Below are 17,350 nucleotides of genomic sequence, written 5' to 3'. Positions count from 1 at the left end.
GTTTTCTTTCTTCCCATTCCAATTTTTCTATATATCTTTTTTCTTCTTTTTCTGTTTAACATTTTCTTTCTTTTCTCTTTTTTCTTTTCCTTTTTTTTTTTTTTTTTTTTTTTTTTTTTTTTTACTTTTTTAAGTTTTATTTTTATTTCTCTTTATATTTTCATGTTTTGATCACAGTGCATTTTATCAAACTTTGAACTACTCTACAAGTACCGGTATCTTTCCTTTTTAGGGCAAAGGGAAGCATGCCATAAGAACGTCAAGAAAAATATGAATGCCCTTGTGTGTGTAATGTGCTTTATTTTGCTCAAACTGTTACAGATACATAGACAATGAAAGACAATCCAAATATGTTCATTGTGTCAAAATATTTACACAAAAAATAACAAACACTAAGTTGGAAAAGGTGATATTTTGGCATGATCTATACCATCACCAGACTAAAAAGAAAAATATACATACAAGGATATACTCATGAGAAAAGGCAAAGTTTTTCTCATGAGTATCCTTTTTGTTTCACTTTCTAAATTATTGTTTTTAACACACTATTTAAGACCTACCTTGGATGCATATTTTTTAGTCTGAAGATGGTACAATTCGTACCAAAATACATGTATAACGTTTCTAACTTAGCTGTTGTTATTTGTTGTCTAAATATTTTGACACAATGAACATACTCGTATTATCTTTCAATCTCTATGTACTTAGACTATCAACAGGTACTGGGTTTTACAGATACAGTCGACTCCCGATAACTTGAACCTTCCAGAGAAATTGAAAAAGGTTTGAGTTATCAAGGGTAAAATTATATAGAAAATAACCTGAAAGGAAAGGAAAATTGGTTCAAGTTAGCGGGAGGTTCGAGTCATCGGGAGTCAACTGTACATGTATATCAATATGCAATATACATCCAGGACCCAATAGGGGCTAGCCTGCGAGAGCTGACACCTCTTTTGGCCTCTGTTTCACCCGCCACAAAACAAACGCCATCAAAGACATCTGTTCTTGCAGACTAGATACAAAATAAATGAGAAGGTCAATTGTCTTGTCATTTTTCTTGCTTCAATAGCATCCATCAATCACTTTTGCCTTAAACTGCCTATGAAGTAAAATTTTTTTTTTCGTATACTAGAAGCTTGTGTCCCGATTATGAAATGACAAAAGAAATTTGACAAAATCAATTAAAACCGACATTTTTCGCCCTCGAAAGAACCTCAAAATTCACTAAATCGTGTCCCGTGGACTGGGAACGAGTCTTTGCTCAAGACATTGCTGATGATGTAGCAAATGCCTCGAAGAGTTGTTTACTTCTCACTTGTGAAGTATTTCCTATGTCACAGCTTTGTAATACGATCGTTTTGGCTGCGCACAAGATGGAGACACTTTTAGGTGCCAAATTTTCAGACTTTGGGTTTGATTAACCCCACGTTGTGAATGTTTTACCGCCTAAAACCTACATATTAAGAATCAGATTTAATGATAAACTATCATATTAGAACACGAAATTCTTTACTTTATAGGCACTTAACCTTACTTTTCTCATGATATTGTTTGGCACATCGCTCTTTAGTTTCTTCCAACCTTTTAGCAAGTGTACTGTTACACTAGGGTCTTGACAATCAGCGAGCCATGCGAGGCAGACGTGCGAGGCACTCAGGTTAGCCTAAAAAACACTCCGGTTAGCCTAAATAGCACTCAGGTTAGCTTAAGTAGCTCCGCGGTTGGCTTAATGGTTAGCATTTATGTTGGGGGTTGTTCGTGCCTCGCAAGCCTTGCATGTTTGGCTCGCATGGCTCGCACGTTTGGCTTGCTGGCTCACTGGCTCGCACATTGGCCACACTCGTTACACTAAATAAGCATATACCCACAGAGAGACTACGGATTATAAAACTATAGTATATATTGACTGTCAATCCTAGCCTAATCTTGTATCCGGATCTTACTCTGACTGAGGGAAATCTGGGTACAAAATTTTGACTTGTAATCCTGCTAAGCAGTGAGAAAATAATTTCATATATTTTGAATTTTAATTTAAGGAAAATCACTTGTCTATGAGCAAAACTTATCGGTAAAAACACTTTAGATTATCTAAACCACTATCCCCAAAAGTAGGACTAAAATACTGTAGAAAATTCAAGCAGGTATTCTCATTTCTCTAAATAACCGTCACCTCTTTCCCTGCACCTACTAAAAGTCAAAATACAATTTTTTAGCTTATAATACCCCCAAAACACAATATATATTATATCAATATATTGATTATACAGTCATGTACTTACCGTAGAAAATGTCTGTGACGTGAACACTTCTAGAAAACATACATGCTATTTACAACATTACTGAAGAATAATTAAATACTAACTACCAAACAGCTCTGTACAGTATGAATATAAAACTCTACTTGATCGAAAAAAAAAAAAAAAAAAGTGGCTCATTCTGGCCATAAAAGTGATCAGCATCAAATTTCTCCTTGCAATATCAATGCTTATTCAAAGCCTGGGGTCATGAGAATTAAGGATATGATCACCCAAGGTGAATTTTCTTGATATTGTAATAACTTCTCCCAAGTACTTTCATGAGAAAAGTATGGGGACACAATAGGAGAATTTGTTCTTTGATATTAGGGGTTAAAGGATTAAATGTAAATGCCTAAAGCTGGATAGCCAGACCTGGGGCCCGATTCTCGAGAGTCCCAGTAACTTATCGGGCCCGATAAGTATATTTTTAAATGTTTTTTCGCCGATTACAAAGTGATTACAGACATGGTACTTGGCCAATGTTTTAACTGAATTATAAGATGTTAAAATCTATTATTCAAAGCTAACAAATATGAGTTCTGTTAAGACGCATTTATCACCAAAGACACTTATCGGGCCCGATAAGTTACCGGGACTGTCGAGAAATGGGCCCCTGGTCCCGGGTTTGTCTGTAATTAAAGAGTTTTTGACAGTAATTTCATTAAATAGATCAAGTTAAATAAGGAAACCTTTAAGAAGGTCTCAGTGGTCCTCAGTGCATAACCAACCCACACTGTATAGTGAGGTTTTGGACATTTTGTTTCCTTTAATTAATTTTTTACATCCTTTTTTTTTGGTTTATCAAGGAGTGCAGGTTTCTTGCAAATGCAAAATTTGTTGTCACTTCCAAAAATTTCTAAATTTTCAACCCAAAAAGAAATGAAGATCACCTACAAAATATTTAGCAAATATGAAGATTTTCAGAAAACTCGAAGAAAGTTTGCAAATATTTTTGGAACTCTTCCTCATGAAATTGCCAAAATGACTATGTACACTATAAGATCCCAACAGGTAATTACAATAACATTCAAGAAAGTATGTATTTATACTGTACATGGGTGCATACTTTTCACAGAATACATCTCAACTCTTCTAGTCAAGTGATAGTGTTCACTGTTACTATGTACAAGGTAACGTATCCTGGTACTTCTGTGTGGATGTAGGTCTTGAGACATTCTGGATACGTGATGTTTTAGTCTTGGACTGAAGATTGACGAGCTGCCCAACTGTCACTTTCATGGTATGCTTCTGTAATAGAAGACCATCTCTCTCTTGTAGATGGGTTATGAGATCTGACGACACTTCTGTATAACAACAACGACAACAACAACAAAAAGAATTAGGCTGCATTTCAGTGGCCACATACCATGTGTATGTCAAAAAGAATTCATGCAAGGGTTACACGAGATAAAATCCATTACTGGAGATTCTTGGAGTTACAAATTTAAGTATCAGAAAACACAATGACTTTTAAATATTGTGTGTGAACAAGAGTTTGCATCTTTCAAAAGTTCTATTTTCACTGGGTCCTCAAAACCGCACAGCTGCATTGTTTTTTAGAGGGTTGGGAGCATTGTTCTGTTGTTTGTTGCAAATGGTACAGGTTGCCCTTGCAGATGTGCATTCCCAAATTTACATAGTTAAGTATTTTTGCGCGGTTTATCACTATGAGGGAAAAGCAGATCTTAGTGGCGGCTATTGAAATCCAAAAAGAAAATTTGGAGTAACCCCGCATTTTTTAGAGATAACTAAGCAACAATTGAAGGGGTGCGTGGAATAAGGCCCTAAGTGACTTTTGATGTAGGGTCAAATTCTCCTTTTGTTTCACAAGGGAATACAAGGCAATTTGGAAGGAGAATCTAGCAATTTATCAGAAGTCACTTAGGGCTTTTTTCCAGGCACCCCTTCAATTATTCTAAAAAACAGCAAAATACAAAGCAATGTATGGCGCTTTTTTCCAAATTGAAGCTTAATTATCTCTGAAAAATGCATGGTAACCCCCAATTTTCTTTTTGGATACCAAAATCACTTGCTAAGTTCTGCTTTCTCCGCATAGTTTTAAAACGTGCAAAAATATCCCTGTATTAGTGGGCACCACCCATAGGAAACCCAAGGATCTCGAGATGCGCAGAATGTATGCGCAGTAACAATAGTAGGCACCGTCCTTAAAACAAGAAATCTAGAGGCTATCCCAATTGAACATGATATGATAATCATACATGAAAAACTGAATGCATCCATCATAACATCTTCAAATATCTGGGTGGATCAAAGGATGCTACATTGGCAACTGGGTCTTGTTTCTATTAATAACAACTGTGCATTACAACCATAAAGAACTTTCTGAAAGTTATATCTCCACGAAGGTTGAGAGATGGTCACTACGTACTTACAGACCAAGATGTAGTGACAACGGAACACTGGACCTACAGTATTGATCACTAAACTGCAAAATAATTATGATGAAAATAGATATTGGATATTATCATAGGTATATATCAGTTGCTCAAGTTTTTCAGCTGTAAAAGTAAACTGTACTTCTTCACTACTGGAACACTTGAGAACCAAATTGGTGACTTTTGTAATCAGTTTTACATAATCATCATGATTAATCTTACTTGCCACAAGAACATACATGTAAACAGTCACAGTTATAAATGGAGCACTTAGTGAAACATGACTTACTGTTGATCTGTAGCTTTAGATCCTCTGCTAACTCCTTCAGCTGGATGGCACCACACTCTTGCACTACAAAATAAAATTAATGCTCATAATTTTAGTGATCATGTGATCCGTCAAAGGGGGTGCTGACTAAAGTAAGGAAAGGAAGCTTTTACAGAAAATAACTGAGGATTGTAGCTGTGCTAGAAAGCATCTAGTTGCATTTTGACATTTCCATACATTTGCCTGTATAGAGAACCAGCCGTGAACTGTTACTAAAAAGAGTTTGTGGGAAAAAAATACAGGGAAATGTATGGAAAGTTCAAAACACAACTGGGTGCTTTCTGGCAGAGCTACATTCCTCCAACTTTTTTTCTTAAAATCGTTTCCTAGTGCCAAAGTTTCCAATTCATGAATTTTACATCAGATTTCCATACAAACACTGTTATTTCAAGACATGTTTTCCCGCTCGTCAAAATGGCGTTGAGAACCGAGATAAGGCCTATTTAGTCACCCTCAGCAATCATTCTTCTTTTTTTTTTCTGAGATAAAACAAAGGAAAATTTATCCAAGAAGGACAAAAAAATAAGGCTTTGGAGTTCCCAAAGGCCATAGGAAAAAGAATCAATGCATATTCCATGCAAAGTTTATTATACAGATGGAAAGGAATACCAAAACATTGGATAACTGTGGAAACTGAAATAACAACATAACAAATAAATAGATGAACATCAATATCCCACATGTTGTAACCATGCCTTCAAAACAGCAAATAATAAGCATGTAGCAGTTTTGCTCTAACAACAACATATTAAGGAAATGTCTGAAATGTTTGCAGGGGTTGGAATGGGGCACAGGCCTTACTTCACGAGGCTATGAAATTTATATTATTTCAAATATTTGATTAAAAAGGGGAAGCAATTCTCCGAAATGGGGCGATGTTTGTCGATTATATTTATCAAGGATATACTGCAAGTTGACTTCATGCATCATTGCACGCACGAGGAATGATTTTAACAACTTGATTAGCATATCATCGTCAAGCTAAATTAGGTTTAAGAATTGATACATTCACGCCAAATTTCACCTTGGCGTTTGTAACAATACAATTACCGTAAATAAATCAAATCATTTTTATTTGTGGATCATGTAAGACTTACATTTTTCTCTCGTGTGCCGAACAACTTTCTGCCTCGGGAAGGGCCTTCCAGGCTTATCGTCTTCGTCATCAGAGTCAATAGAACAAATACGAATTTTGTTACTTCGCCACTGGCCGTATTCTGACTCTCTTTTTCCGACTCGATAAACTTCTTTGCTCTCGCTAAACATAGAATGTCCTGATGTACCCGAAGATCTTTCCTGTTCTCGCTTTTTGGATGCGAATCTGATTGGATCGTCATTTGCAGCGGAACGTTCAACATTATCCAAAACAACCGGAGTCCAGGTTTCTATCGCGTTGTTGTTTGACGATCCAGTGCTAATAAAACCTTTGATTCGATCTTTCCAAGTTTTCTTTTGCTGTGGAAAAAAGGTATTTTTCATCACTGCATCCCATCTCTCTAAGCAGACGCGATGCGCGAACGATGTTTCTACCTCGTCCGAACTATTTGGAGAAACGTCTTCCGTCGTCGAGTAAAACTTTTCACGTAAAATGCAAGAAATCAATTCTTCTCCAGTTTCTTGCTTACAAATCTTGCACTCCTTGTTGTCGAGGTTTATGGTTTCAAAGTCATCCATAACGATTCATGTAGCAACAGAAACACAGGCAAAATATGCCAGGTTCCAAATTGGAATATTTCTGTAAACAAAGCGCGATTCTATCCGCTGCACGTAGTCTCAGGTGGCAGCTGATGCCTTGCGATAAGAAATGCTTACCACGCAAAAATTGTGCCAAGGATCTTCAAATCTCATGGTATAGAGCGCCGTGAATGGTCTCCTCTACCCTGAAAAACAAAATCGCCTTTCCACGCGAAAACCAGTGCTCTTTCCTCTGACTGCCTCTGGAACTGGAACAAACTTCTCCCTAAATTCCTTGCGTGCAAATCGGAAGTGCGTCACTGATGACGTAGGCATTCCGGAACAGCAGGAACTGGACTTGTGACTGGGGTTGAAGACGGTTGGATCAAACATTAGGATTTCGTACATGCTGTGCGTTTTCATTTATATAATAATAAAATGGAAAACCAAAGGAAGCGTGAATTACCTGCGACGTTCAATTCAAAATTGCTCGTCCAGTAACCTGAAACTTTTGTTCTGTTGAGCAGACAAATTATGCGCGCACACCCTGGTGCATTCGTCATTTTCTTAACAAAACGTTTTTTCAAGCAGCCTAGCTACTTGCCTACAACCAATCGCCCAAAAATTGTGACCACTGGCAACTGCTAGCCTGCGAGAGAAGACGCATTTAATGGCCTTTTTTTTTTTCATCAGAAAAGGTTCTGCTCTGGTAAGCACTAGGCAAGTGCATATTGAAAACAAATTTCTTCTAAACCATAGCCCGAAGTTTTTTCTGTAATCTTTTCCGGCTACCCTGCTAGAGTTGTTTTCATACCTTAGTTTTGCAAAAGAAAAGCAAGCAAACAAACAATTAAACAAATACAAAATAAAATAAAATAAAAAACACTGACGTTGAGCCATTTAGAACTCGAAACAAATACTTATAACGAGCGCTAAGGGATGAAAAATGCGTCTGAATTGTCTCCGTATTTGGATAAATCTCTCTGTGGCAAGTCCCTTCCAATAGACCGTTATCACTAGGCGGCCATGTCGAGTCTAGAGGGAATAAAAAGCTTTGTTTTCGCACGGCAAGCCTCGGCCAGACGCGAATTCAGTGCGAGGCTTACCGTACAAAAACAAATCTTTTTAGTCTCTAGAGACTCAACATGACCGCCGAGTAATAAGGGTCTATTGTCTATGATTTCCTCTAGCGAATCTTGTAAATAAGCAAATAAATAAAAAAGTAAATAAACACATAACAAACTTCCATTCGCTTGAAAAAGAGGCGACGCGTGTTCACCAATCACATCGCAATACATCATGATGACATGGAATAAGCGCGCGCACTTTTTATGTTTCATTGTCACGTTAACTATGACGTCATGTTTTCCGTTACAGTCCATTCCGTCAAACGGTTTTTCATAGACTAGCATTCTACTGCGAAAAAAAGCAAATCCAAACAAGAAGGCATTAATTTTGTCACTACTATCTGCCATTTGAGGGACAAACATTATATAACAGCGTCCAAGATTCATATCTGAAATGGCAGCAAGAAACCGGAAGAAAAAGCAGGGTTACGTCGAAGGTAAGGAAACGAATTCTCATTCACATTCACAGAGGACCAGACTAAATTACTTTTTCAGTGAGGGTTTGCGAGTGCTTTATGCCTCGCGGAAAAGTCACCAATCTATAACAATAAATCGACGCAGGATTATTTTCATTTGGGATTTCAGGGAAAACTCAGCTGTTGTAACTATCACTTTTAAAAACAAAGTCCTGTTCTTTTGTCTTGAAATCTCACACACAAAAAAACACCATTGAACAAAACGAGAAAAACAGCTAATCGTAAGAAAACGGCAATACATAGTGGCGAAGCATTTCCTGAGATCTGTTGGTTGTTATATATAGTCCAGTGGGAGGTCCCGGCTTGTCAATAAATGTGATGTGGTATTAGCAGGTTTCACTTTCTGCACACAACTTTCCGCGCGCATGCTCCTGGGAAGGTCGTTCAACTTAGCCACAGACAGATTCCGTCTCTTAGGAGGAGGGGGGGGGGGGGGCGGTTAATAATGTCACCTTGAACAATATGTTATTAAACCATCATTTATTTATTTATTTTATTTGTTTGTTTGTTCTGTATTTACCTTGGTAGAGTTTCTAATCCCTAAGAAAGAGGATCCTTGGGCTCTGGTTCGAAAACTAGAGGCACAGCTGGCTCAAGAGAAGTTCTACCACGAGAAAACAAAAACCGAGAACCAGTATGAAATAAAGGTAACGTCTGATTCAAATGTTTACTGGTTGTAAAAGTCAATTATATCCTAGCGCAATAAGACTTCTTTTTGCTAAAGACCACATTTTCCTTCAAACTCACTCGGAAATAGGAAACAATTTTGAAAAATCTCGTTTGCTAATTGGAGAACACCTAATAGATTTTGACCATTGGCACTCCTAAGTTTTGACCTGTATATCCATTGTTTCCGTTTTCTTACATTTGAAGTCGTTTTTGAATTCGTGTAACTTGTTGAGGAAGGAGTGGGGGTGGGGGGGTGGGTGGGCTAGATGAGAGAGTTGGCTTGTTGTACGGGAGGGGGGCTTGAAGAGCTATTATCTTTGGGAGTTATTATTTCAATTCTACCTGGAGACAGTGGACAAAGAGGCACCCTGTGGATTTACCACTGAAATTCCCATTTATTTACTTATTTTATATATATATATATTTATTTATTTATTTATTTATTTATTTATTTATTTATTTATTTATTTATTTATTTATTTATTTATTTATCAAATCTCCCTGTTTTGGAAAGGTGTCAGGTTTTAGAGACCGTGCAGGTACTCTCTCTATCTCTCTCTTCCTCTTTCGTCATCGGACTTCTAGTATTCTGTAAAGGAATTGGTTTGTCCTCTTGAAATAAAATGGTGGGCGAGGTTGTTGATAATACATCATACTCTGCTTCCAACAGACCCTACAGGCCAAAGTCAGGAGTCTAGAAAGACAGAAGAAGACTTTCCTAGAGAAGTTGGAGCAAGGTCCAATTGAACAACAAAACAAGCTAGAGAAAGAACTGAACGATACCAGTAGACAACTCCGAGAGACCACTCAAAAACTTGCGGTGAGTAACATATCAGCCTTCGTATTCATGTTCCGGTGGTTAAAATGAATGCGTTAAGGACGGTGCCTACTAACACCGAAGTATTTTTGCGCGGTTGATGACCATGCGGGAAAAGCAGATCTTAGCAAGGGCTATTGGAATCCAAAAAGGAAATTGAGGATAATCATGCATTTTTTTAGAAGAGATAATTAAGCAACAAAACTTAAGCGCCAAAATACAAAACCGTGATGTGTGGAAATTTTTTTTTCGCAAATTGAAGCTTACTTATCTCTGAAAAATGCATGGTTTCCCCTGATTTTCTTTTCGGATTCAAAAAGACCCTGGCCAATTAAGATCTCCTTTCCGGCGTACTTATAAACCGCACGAAAATATCTCTGTTTTATCAGGCACAACCGTTAAGAAATCCGACTTTCTCGGACCATAGCTAGATGCGCAGAACGTAGGCACCGTCCTTTCTTCATAGTGCAACCAGACAATGTAAAACAATTAGTTTTTCAAAGAAGTGAAACGTTAAATGTCCCGTGAAGTGCATTCCAATCTCTAATTCTACGTGGGAAGTAGCAGCTGTAGTGATATGTGTCTCCTGAAGTACAGCGCTGGATGAGACAGGCGCTGTCTTGCGCCCTTGTTGCTTACTCTACCGACTGGCAACGAAACATTTGTTGCGTGACAAGTTACACGAAAATCTTGCCCGTATATACACTGCGTATTTTTGTCTTAGTAGGTCTCACATCTGCACATTACTCTAGACGAGATGGAAAAATATTTGTCTCACTGAGTTGCTGGACGTAGATGGTGCAAGCCGTGATCAATTGTTGCTTATATTACTTCCTCTGCGGGCAACTAATTTTCATGCCGTAGGAAGCAGAAACGGCGTTTTCTTTCTGCAACATGACTGAATTTGTTTTGCGCGGAGGGGGTAATACGCGCAGCACTCAATCACAAGTTGCAACGAAACAATTGTTGCGCGAGAAGCTCCATGAAAATGTTGTCCGTATTGCTTGGCCTTCACCACTTAACGTGGTAACTGAGTTACTTTCGGTTACCGGCCGCCTTGAAACAGTACTTGAATTTGGTAAACGAAACGTTGAACTTCAACTGTTCAAAAATAAAGTCCATAAATTACAATATCAAATATGTTATGAACAGTTTTATATTCGAGCTACGATGCTCTACAAAATGAGATTGAATCAACTGCAACTCGGTCCCTGAGATTCCAGGATTTGCCTAATGGATCGCTATATTTCTGTGGCAAAACGCGTCGTTTCATTCTGCTGTCCATTTCTATGAGAGAAATTCAAAATATGTGTATATTGCGTCTGAATGTACGAGTGAGACTTACTTAACGCAGTTAGGTGTTGTCGTAAATGCCTACATTTACAAGTCATGTCTTATTTTTCTAAGATATGAGTTTAAGTAAGAACTGCTCAGAGAGCCATAAAATGTGTGGTACTCCCATATATAAGCTATATGGGTATGTGCCGCTGTGAAGGATATGATTTTCAAGCAGTTTAGTCTGGGATAAGGTATAGAAATCAGAGAGTTTAGGTATAGAATAGGGTATCATTTTCCAGGAAACTGATCAATTGCTTTGCAGAATTCAGTTTTGACTAGGTTTCTCGGAAACTGACAGTTGTTGTTATATACGTAGAAGAAAGATAATATTTTGGCTGGACTGTGATAGTAACTGAATTCCTGGAAAATAGCGAGTCTGGGGTAGGGTCGGGAGGTTATTTTTGTCTTTTAGTCTAGCATAGGGTTGCAAAATGAGGCTGAACGTAGTCTGATTTAGGGTAAGGGTTTCAGAGTCCTATCGGCACGCCCCCATCCTTAAATGTTTGGAGTATTCCCCTCCCGGCCTAGGAGCTTCTTAGGACTTAGCGACTTGACCACGGACGAAACGTTATACATGCATCGTGCATGTGTGGAGCGGTTTATCTTCACTCGTATATAAATGGCCTTTAAAACAATGTATTGTTTGTTTGTTTTTATTTTCTGTCTACAGGCCAGTCAGCAAGCGATAGATAAACTGTCGCGTTCAAACAGAGGAATTAAGAAAGCTAAAGAGAAGATGGCAGAGCAATTCTTAACGGAAATTGCGAACAAGAACCTTTTGATCCACAAACTGGAGGCAAGAAAATAATAATAATAATAATAATAACAATAATAATAATAATAATAATAATAATAATAATAACTTTATTATTGTGTCACAAAAGGAATGTAGCTGAGGGGAGAAGTCCCCTCTACTAATAGTGGACACCTAACTAAACAGCCTATTTTAACTCTAGCTAAAACTGAAAGAACAACAATATATTGAAATTCACATCGTAAACCATGTTAAAATATTAAAAATTTCATACGGCAATTGTAAAAACTCATGTAAACGACAGTCATTCTCGGCATAGGTTGCCGCAGCCCCGACAGTTACTGACATTTGCTGCTAGGGCAGTAAAGTCCTGATTACGTGTGACTCTTTTAGATTGCTTCAGAGACGGTTGATATCTTATTCTAGGAGTGAGATCATTCCACAGTTTAGGCCCTAGGTAACGAAGTGAGTGTCTTTTCAAGATCGGCCTCTCTGCCGTGGGTGTATGAAATGTCTCAGGGTAGCTGGTGGGAAAAACTAATGAACGAATTTATACCCCAGTTGTACCCCCACGTTTTCTTACACTGGTTTTATCTTCGGGACCTAAGTGAGAAATGCAAAGCGCCCTTAGTCTGGCGCTATTTTTTCTGCGCATGCTCTTTGCTGCCCAATCAAAGCCCACCAGTTATCGTCCCCAGAGCACGAAACGTTTGGTTCGGTGCATGCTCTTTGTTGCCCAATCAAAGCCCACCAGTTATTGTCCACAGCACGAAACGTTTGGTATGCGCCAGGATCGAGTAATACGGGTTACAGACTTGAAGAATCGTAAGATCTCGGGATGAGCGAAAATCACAACCATGAAACAAATATTGCTCAAATTGTGAGTATTCGAATAAAAGTGGTGCTGTTTATTACACTGTACAAGGTGGATCATATTTTAAATTATGCGCATGCGAATTAAATCCCAAAGTGTGACCATTCAAATTCAAGTTATTGGACAGTATTTTCTGTGGCGCTATTTATTATGCTGCTAAGGTGGTTAATGCGTGAGTTTGTGAATGAAATACTTATTAGGTGTGATAATGTCCGGGCCGATCATTTATATTTTAGTGAAACCTATTAGGCAGAACAGTTCACTTTGATACTGCTTTAAGTCTTTAAATATTATGCTGGTTGTTCTAACCGTTGATTTTGTGGACGAACTTCTTAAGTGTTGCCATTTAACAACACTGCCAACACTGCCTACATGGGTGTTTGTGATAAAAATTTGTTGAAAAAAAACTACTCTATCTGACTTAACAAAACCTTCCTTAAAACGCAAAAATGGCGTCTACTGAACTGTTTTCACTGAGTTTCTTTTGAATCAGCTACGACTAGGCGATAAGAGATTTTATAAAGATTGATTTTTACGTGTGCCGTTACCTGAGTATCAGGCCTTCCTTAGGCGCGCCCCGCCCCGAACGGGGGGGGGGGGGGGGGGGGGCTTCTTGTGCTACAAGTCTAGAAATGGCTGGCTTCGTGTCACGAATACCACAGGTACCCCAGTGTCTACGAACCTTTGAATAGTGGATGGAGGGGGGTGAAATGTTTCTTTTGTGGTACCTTGAGAGGACTGTAGCTTCAATTCCAACGGCACAAGTAACGGCTTGTTCTTGCCTCTCGTTTTCTTTTACATCGATTCTCCCCAACTTTAGTCTGGTAGAGCAGGGGCTCGTTAATTGTTGTGCGTTTTAAGAACAGTTTTTTAAGGCCATTCAGACAGTACAGCTTTCCATTTGTGCTGTTTTCTTTTCACGTCTTTGTCTAAATGTTTTAAGAGCTCCATTTTTTTCTTGGTTTGTCTTTAGGGAAAGATCAGGGATTTGAAAATGTCTTGTAAATATGGTGAAGCTCATTTAAAGACTGACCCAGCAGAGAGTCCAACAAGGGCAGAGGCGTCACCCATAGCAACAGCTGATCTATTTGAAAGCAACGAATGTTGGCAAGTAAGTACGGCTCCTTTAACCAATTAGGGAACGGAATAGATAAAGCCAACAGTAGCTCAATAAATCATTGTGTTGTTACGACTCGTCACTCAGCAGAATAGCACATTTTCATCGCAAACACGCGCGTCACAAGGACAGAAGTTAAAAAATTTCCAAGGACCAATTTTGGAGAAGCTTCTCTGAAATTTTCGGCCAGATCTTGGAAACATCTCTACTTTAACTTGTATTTTTCAACTCTTTTTATCATGGTATAAGTGTATCACTTACAGTTCAGTAAATGGATTTGAAGTTAGGCAGATATATAGTTGGCTATCTTGGGCCTAGTCGGTGGGAGGTGGGAAGGGGGGAACTTAGTTATGTTAGTGACGGGATATGCGAAGTTTTTTTTCGAATTTGAAATTAGCGATATGAGACTTGTGGTTGTAATTTTCTGGTTGACTTTTTGTACTGGAATGATTTTGGCTTGGAATGTTTAAAAGATTTTACGTGGAGAAAAAAATGGCATTTGGGGCTTACGTTCTTTGTCAACTTGAGGTGGGGGGTCCCCACCCAGCCCTTTGAATGACAACTACAATTATAAAATTAAAAGAAAAACTACAAATGCTGCTTTTCTTGGAGGCCGTGTTTAAAATCTTACCTCAAACTGTGGCGACTTAATTTAGTCTTAAAATCATTCAAGGAAGTCGCTTGGCGTAATTCTAGGGGTAAACTGTTCAACAACTGAGCTCCACTGTATGAGAAACTTTTCTTTAAATAATCAGTGCGGGATTGTAGAAGAGTTAGTGTGTTTTCAGCTAAATAATTCAGTCTGTTTGTTTGTATTTAGCCGGGTGATACAATGGAGATGTGGGACAAATCAGATGATGACATCACACAGGTTGAAAGAGAAGAAAAAGGACGAACAAAGAATCAAGACAACAAGGTAAGAAGCAAAAATTACCAGCTGTCTCACTGTTTATTAAAAACAACACTCGAAGGTTGGCAACATAAAATGTTATCTATGTATGTAACAGTGTCTAAGATTGAGTGCATGGGCGTTGCCGAGTGTGTCAGCTCTCAAAGGATTAATAATAGATAAGGTAGCTCAAGGAAGACCGGTTACTAAACTTAAGTGCTACAAACGAATGTTGGTCATGCATCATCTAACGTATGGTGTAAATTAAACGTTCTAACATTGTCGACCCAACAAACTGTTATACAGCAATACTAAGAACTTTTGCCGCCACTTAAGGAAACAAGGCAAAGGAGGCGGCCATCCCGAAACAATCCAACTTCATATTCAAAGTCCAACGTGTCAATCACGTGACTATTACGGCTCCTCAAGTTGGTCAGAAACAGTTCTTGAAATATTTGTGTTCGTTTCTTGTTCTTCATCCCTCCCTTAATTCTTTCCTTTCTTCCCTCCCTCCCTTCCTTCCTCCCTCCCTTCTTTCCTTCCTTCCTTCCTCCCTGTCTCCCTCCCTTCCTTCCTTCCTTCCTTCCTCCCTTCCTCCCTCCCTTCCTTCCTTCCTTCCTTCCTCTCTCCCTTCCTTTCTTTCTCCCTCCCTCCCTTCCTTCATTCCCTCCCCCTCCCTCCTTCTTTCTCTTCCCGCCATCCATTCCTTCCTTCCTCTCTCCCTCCCTTCTTTCCTTCCTTCCTTTCTTTCTTTCTCCCTCCCTCCCTCCTTCCTTCCCTTCCCGCCATCCATCCCTTCCTTCCTCCCTCCCTACCTTCTTTCCCTCTTTTCTCCTTTTAATTTACTTCTTTGTTACATTTTCCAGGACGCTCCCAAAACTTTGGAGGAGAAAACGCAAGTAGAAGAATGTAAAGTGAGCTTTTTCCCCTCCATGTACGACTGCAATGGAAATGAGAGACACAAACAAAATCCTTTCCATCAGAAAACCGAGTTTCAGAATCTTCCAACGACCTATGAATCCAACTGCAACACGGATCTTAATGACCAGCTGCCGATCACCGAAAATCAAACCACAAACGGCAACTCTATAATGGTGGATGAAACACAAAGCCAGGGGTTTAAACTTCGTCTGAACGAGGCGACGACAGACGACAGCGAAGAAGACACGAAGGCAATATATGTTCCGAACATAAAACTGAAGTGTTGGAACAAAGCGAAACTGGACAACTTGGCAAGACAGAACGCTCACAAAGGTTGCCCTTCACAAGCTTGCGACTGTATAAATCGCTTGCGGCATTTCTACTCAAAAATTACTCTTGGTTCCAAGGTAGACACGACTCATGATATTCCAGATGCTCTGGCCAACAGGGAGGTGTGCAAAGCAGGTGTAAGACCTCCCCCTCCAGGATTTAGCACCATGGACGCTGGGCCTGCTTTGCATGCTGGGATTGAATTCTTAAATCCCCCGTGTGTTCAGCCCGTGGGAAATAGGGCGAGCACTCAAAATGTGAAGTAGAGGTCAACACATGAAGACTTCACCTTTTTTTGTTTGTTTTTAATTTATTTTCTATTTATCATTTCTGTAGCTTTAATCTGATCTGTAACTGTTAAAATTCAATAAAGCCTGGCCTGCTCTACACTTTTTAGCCTTCCTTGTGCTGCATTAGCCCAGTTTCCTATTTGTTACTCTCACAAACTCAGCCCCCCTCTCTCAACCCCCTCCCCCAACCTCCTAAAAGCTGTGAACAACAAAAAGTTTATGTCTGCATTCCAAGGGGTCCAGAGACATCATCTGACTGTTGAAAATTTGAAGTGAATAAAATAAAGATCTTCATTGATGTGTCAGACACAAAAAATTCATTTTGGCTTAATGCCTTAACCAGTTCGTTACACTATTATTGCAACCTATTATTTGCTACAAGATTATTGGTTTATGGTCACAATATAATTATTCTCCTTAGCTTTGAAAATCAATATTGTCCCCAACACTTAAAATAATAAGACCAAAATTTCTGTGTCAGTGACTCTCGCAAGATGCAATTCTTGTCTCAAGCGTCTTGAGAGACGAGAATCGCATCTCTTCAGATGAGAATTGCATCTCAAGAGAAACAAGAGGCGATGGGTAACTTGCTTTTGAATGGCACTGTACACTCTTTTGATACACTCTATGTGACCTACAAAAATACATTAGTTATTACTATCCAAAACACTTTCAATACAATAGTAACTATGTTTATGGCAATGAAGATTATGAGTCATCTCTTATTTTCCTCAGGAGCAAAACACCCAAGCATGAGCGAAAATTGTCTCCAGCAAAGAGATGAGGATCACCTTTCCTCACGGGAGGCACTTTTTGCATGTTTCTGTGTTTAGCAAACTCTGGAACTATCCCAGAGAAAAAATAACAGACTACTGACAGTCTAATGACAATGGCAATAGATGAAAAAATTAGAGTTCATTTGCGGCTGCCTGCAAATACAAGTCCAAGAAGGGCAGCGGCACCACCCACAACAAGTGCTGTACCACCCAAGATGCCGAGTCCAATTAAGCCATCTGCAAGAGTACAAATAAATCATGTAAAATAATGCTCTCT

The 17,350-nt window shown here is 38.9% G+C and overlaps 2 protein-coding genes and 1 pseudogene across 3 annotated transcripts in view; 1 reads left to right on the top strand and 2 right to left on the bottom strand.

Moving 5' to 3' along the window:
- Positions 1-60: 60 nt before the first annotated feature.
- Positions 61-6,700, bottom strand: LOC146469787 (uncharacterized; annotated as a pseudogene). Its single transcript, XR_014867165.1, has 3 exons — positions 6,119-6,700; positions 4,983-5,045; positions 61-3,601 (listed from the first exon to the last, which is right to left on the bottom strand). The product of XR_014867165.1 is annotated as an uncharacterized LOC146469787 (transcript).
- A 1,353-nt stretch (positions 6,701-8,053) lies between these two features.
- On the top strand, positions 8,054-16,394 carry LOC146469786 (uncharacterized). The gene is made up of 7 exons (XM_085122857.1): positions 8,054-8,259; positions 8,827-8,945; positions 9,638-9,787; positions 11,793-11,924; positions 13,724-13,861; positions 14,688-14,783; positions 15,623-16,394. Exons 1-7 carry the CDS (start codon positions 8,217-8,219, stop codon positions 16,271-16,273), a joined length of 1,329 nt encoding a protein of 442 aa, XP_084978983.1. The 5' UTR covers positions 8,054-8,216; the 3' UTR covers positions 16,274-16,394.
- Positions 16,317-17,350, bottom strand: part of LOC146469785 (mitochondrial fission 1 protein-like) — a 4,320-nt gene continuing 3,286 nt past the window's right edge. The window contains exon 5 of the mRNA XM_085122928.1: positions 16,317-17,310. Coding sequence (XP_084979054.1) covers positions 17,213-17,310 — 98 coding nt within the window. The 3' untranslated portion in view covers positions 16,317-17,212. The remainder of the gene's footprint in view (positions 17,311-17,350) is intronic.

The sequence above is a fragment of the Pavona decussata genome, unplaced genomic scaffold (genome assembly GCF_977016875.1).
Source record: "Pavona decussata unplaced genomic scaffold, jaPavDecu1.1 SCAFFOLD_119, whole genome shotgun sequence".
Taxonomy (NCBI): Eukaryota; Metazoa; Cnidaria; class Anthozoa; order Scleractinia; family Agariciidae; genus Pavona; species Pavona decussata.
Note: the sequence above shows the minus strand (reverse complement) of the source record. Positions and strands in the feature narration are given on the sequence as shown.

Excerpts from the sequence above, each read along its gene's own strand:
- LOC146469786 (XM_085122857.1), top strand. The coding sequence starts at position 8,217 with ATGGCAGCAAGAAACCGGAAGAAAAAGCAGGGTTACGTCGAAG. Across the intron at positions 9,788-11,792 it reads AGACCACTCAAAAACTTGCG|GCCAGTCAGCAAGCGATAGA; the intron begins GTGAGTAACATA and ends TTCTGTCTACAG. Across the intron at positions 13,862-14,687 it reads AAAGCAACGAATGTTGGCAA|CCGGGTGATACAATGGAGAT; the intron begins GTAAGTACGGCT and ends GTTTGTATTTAG.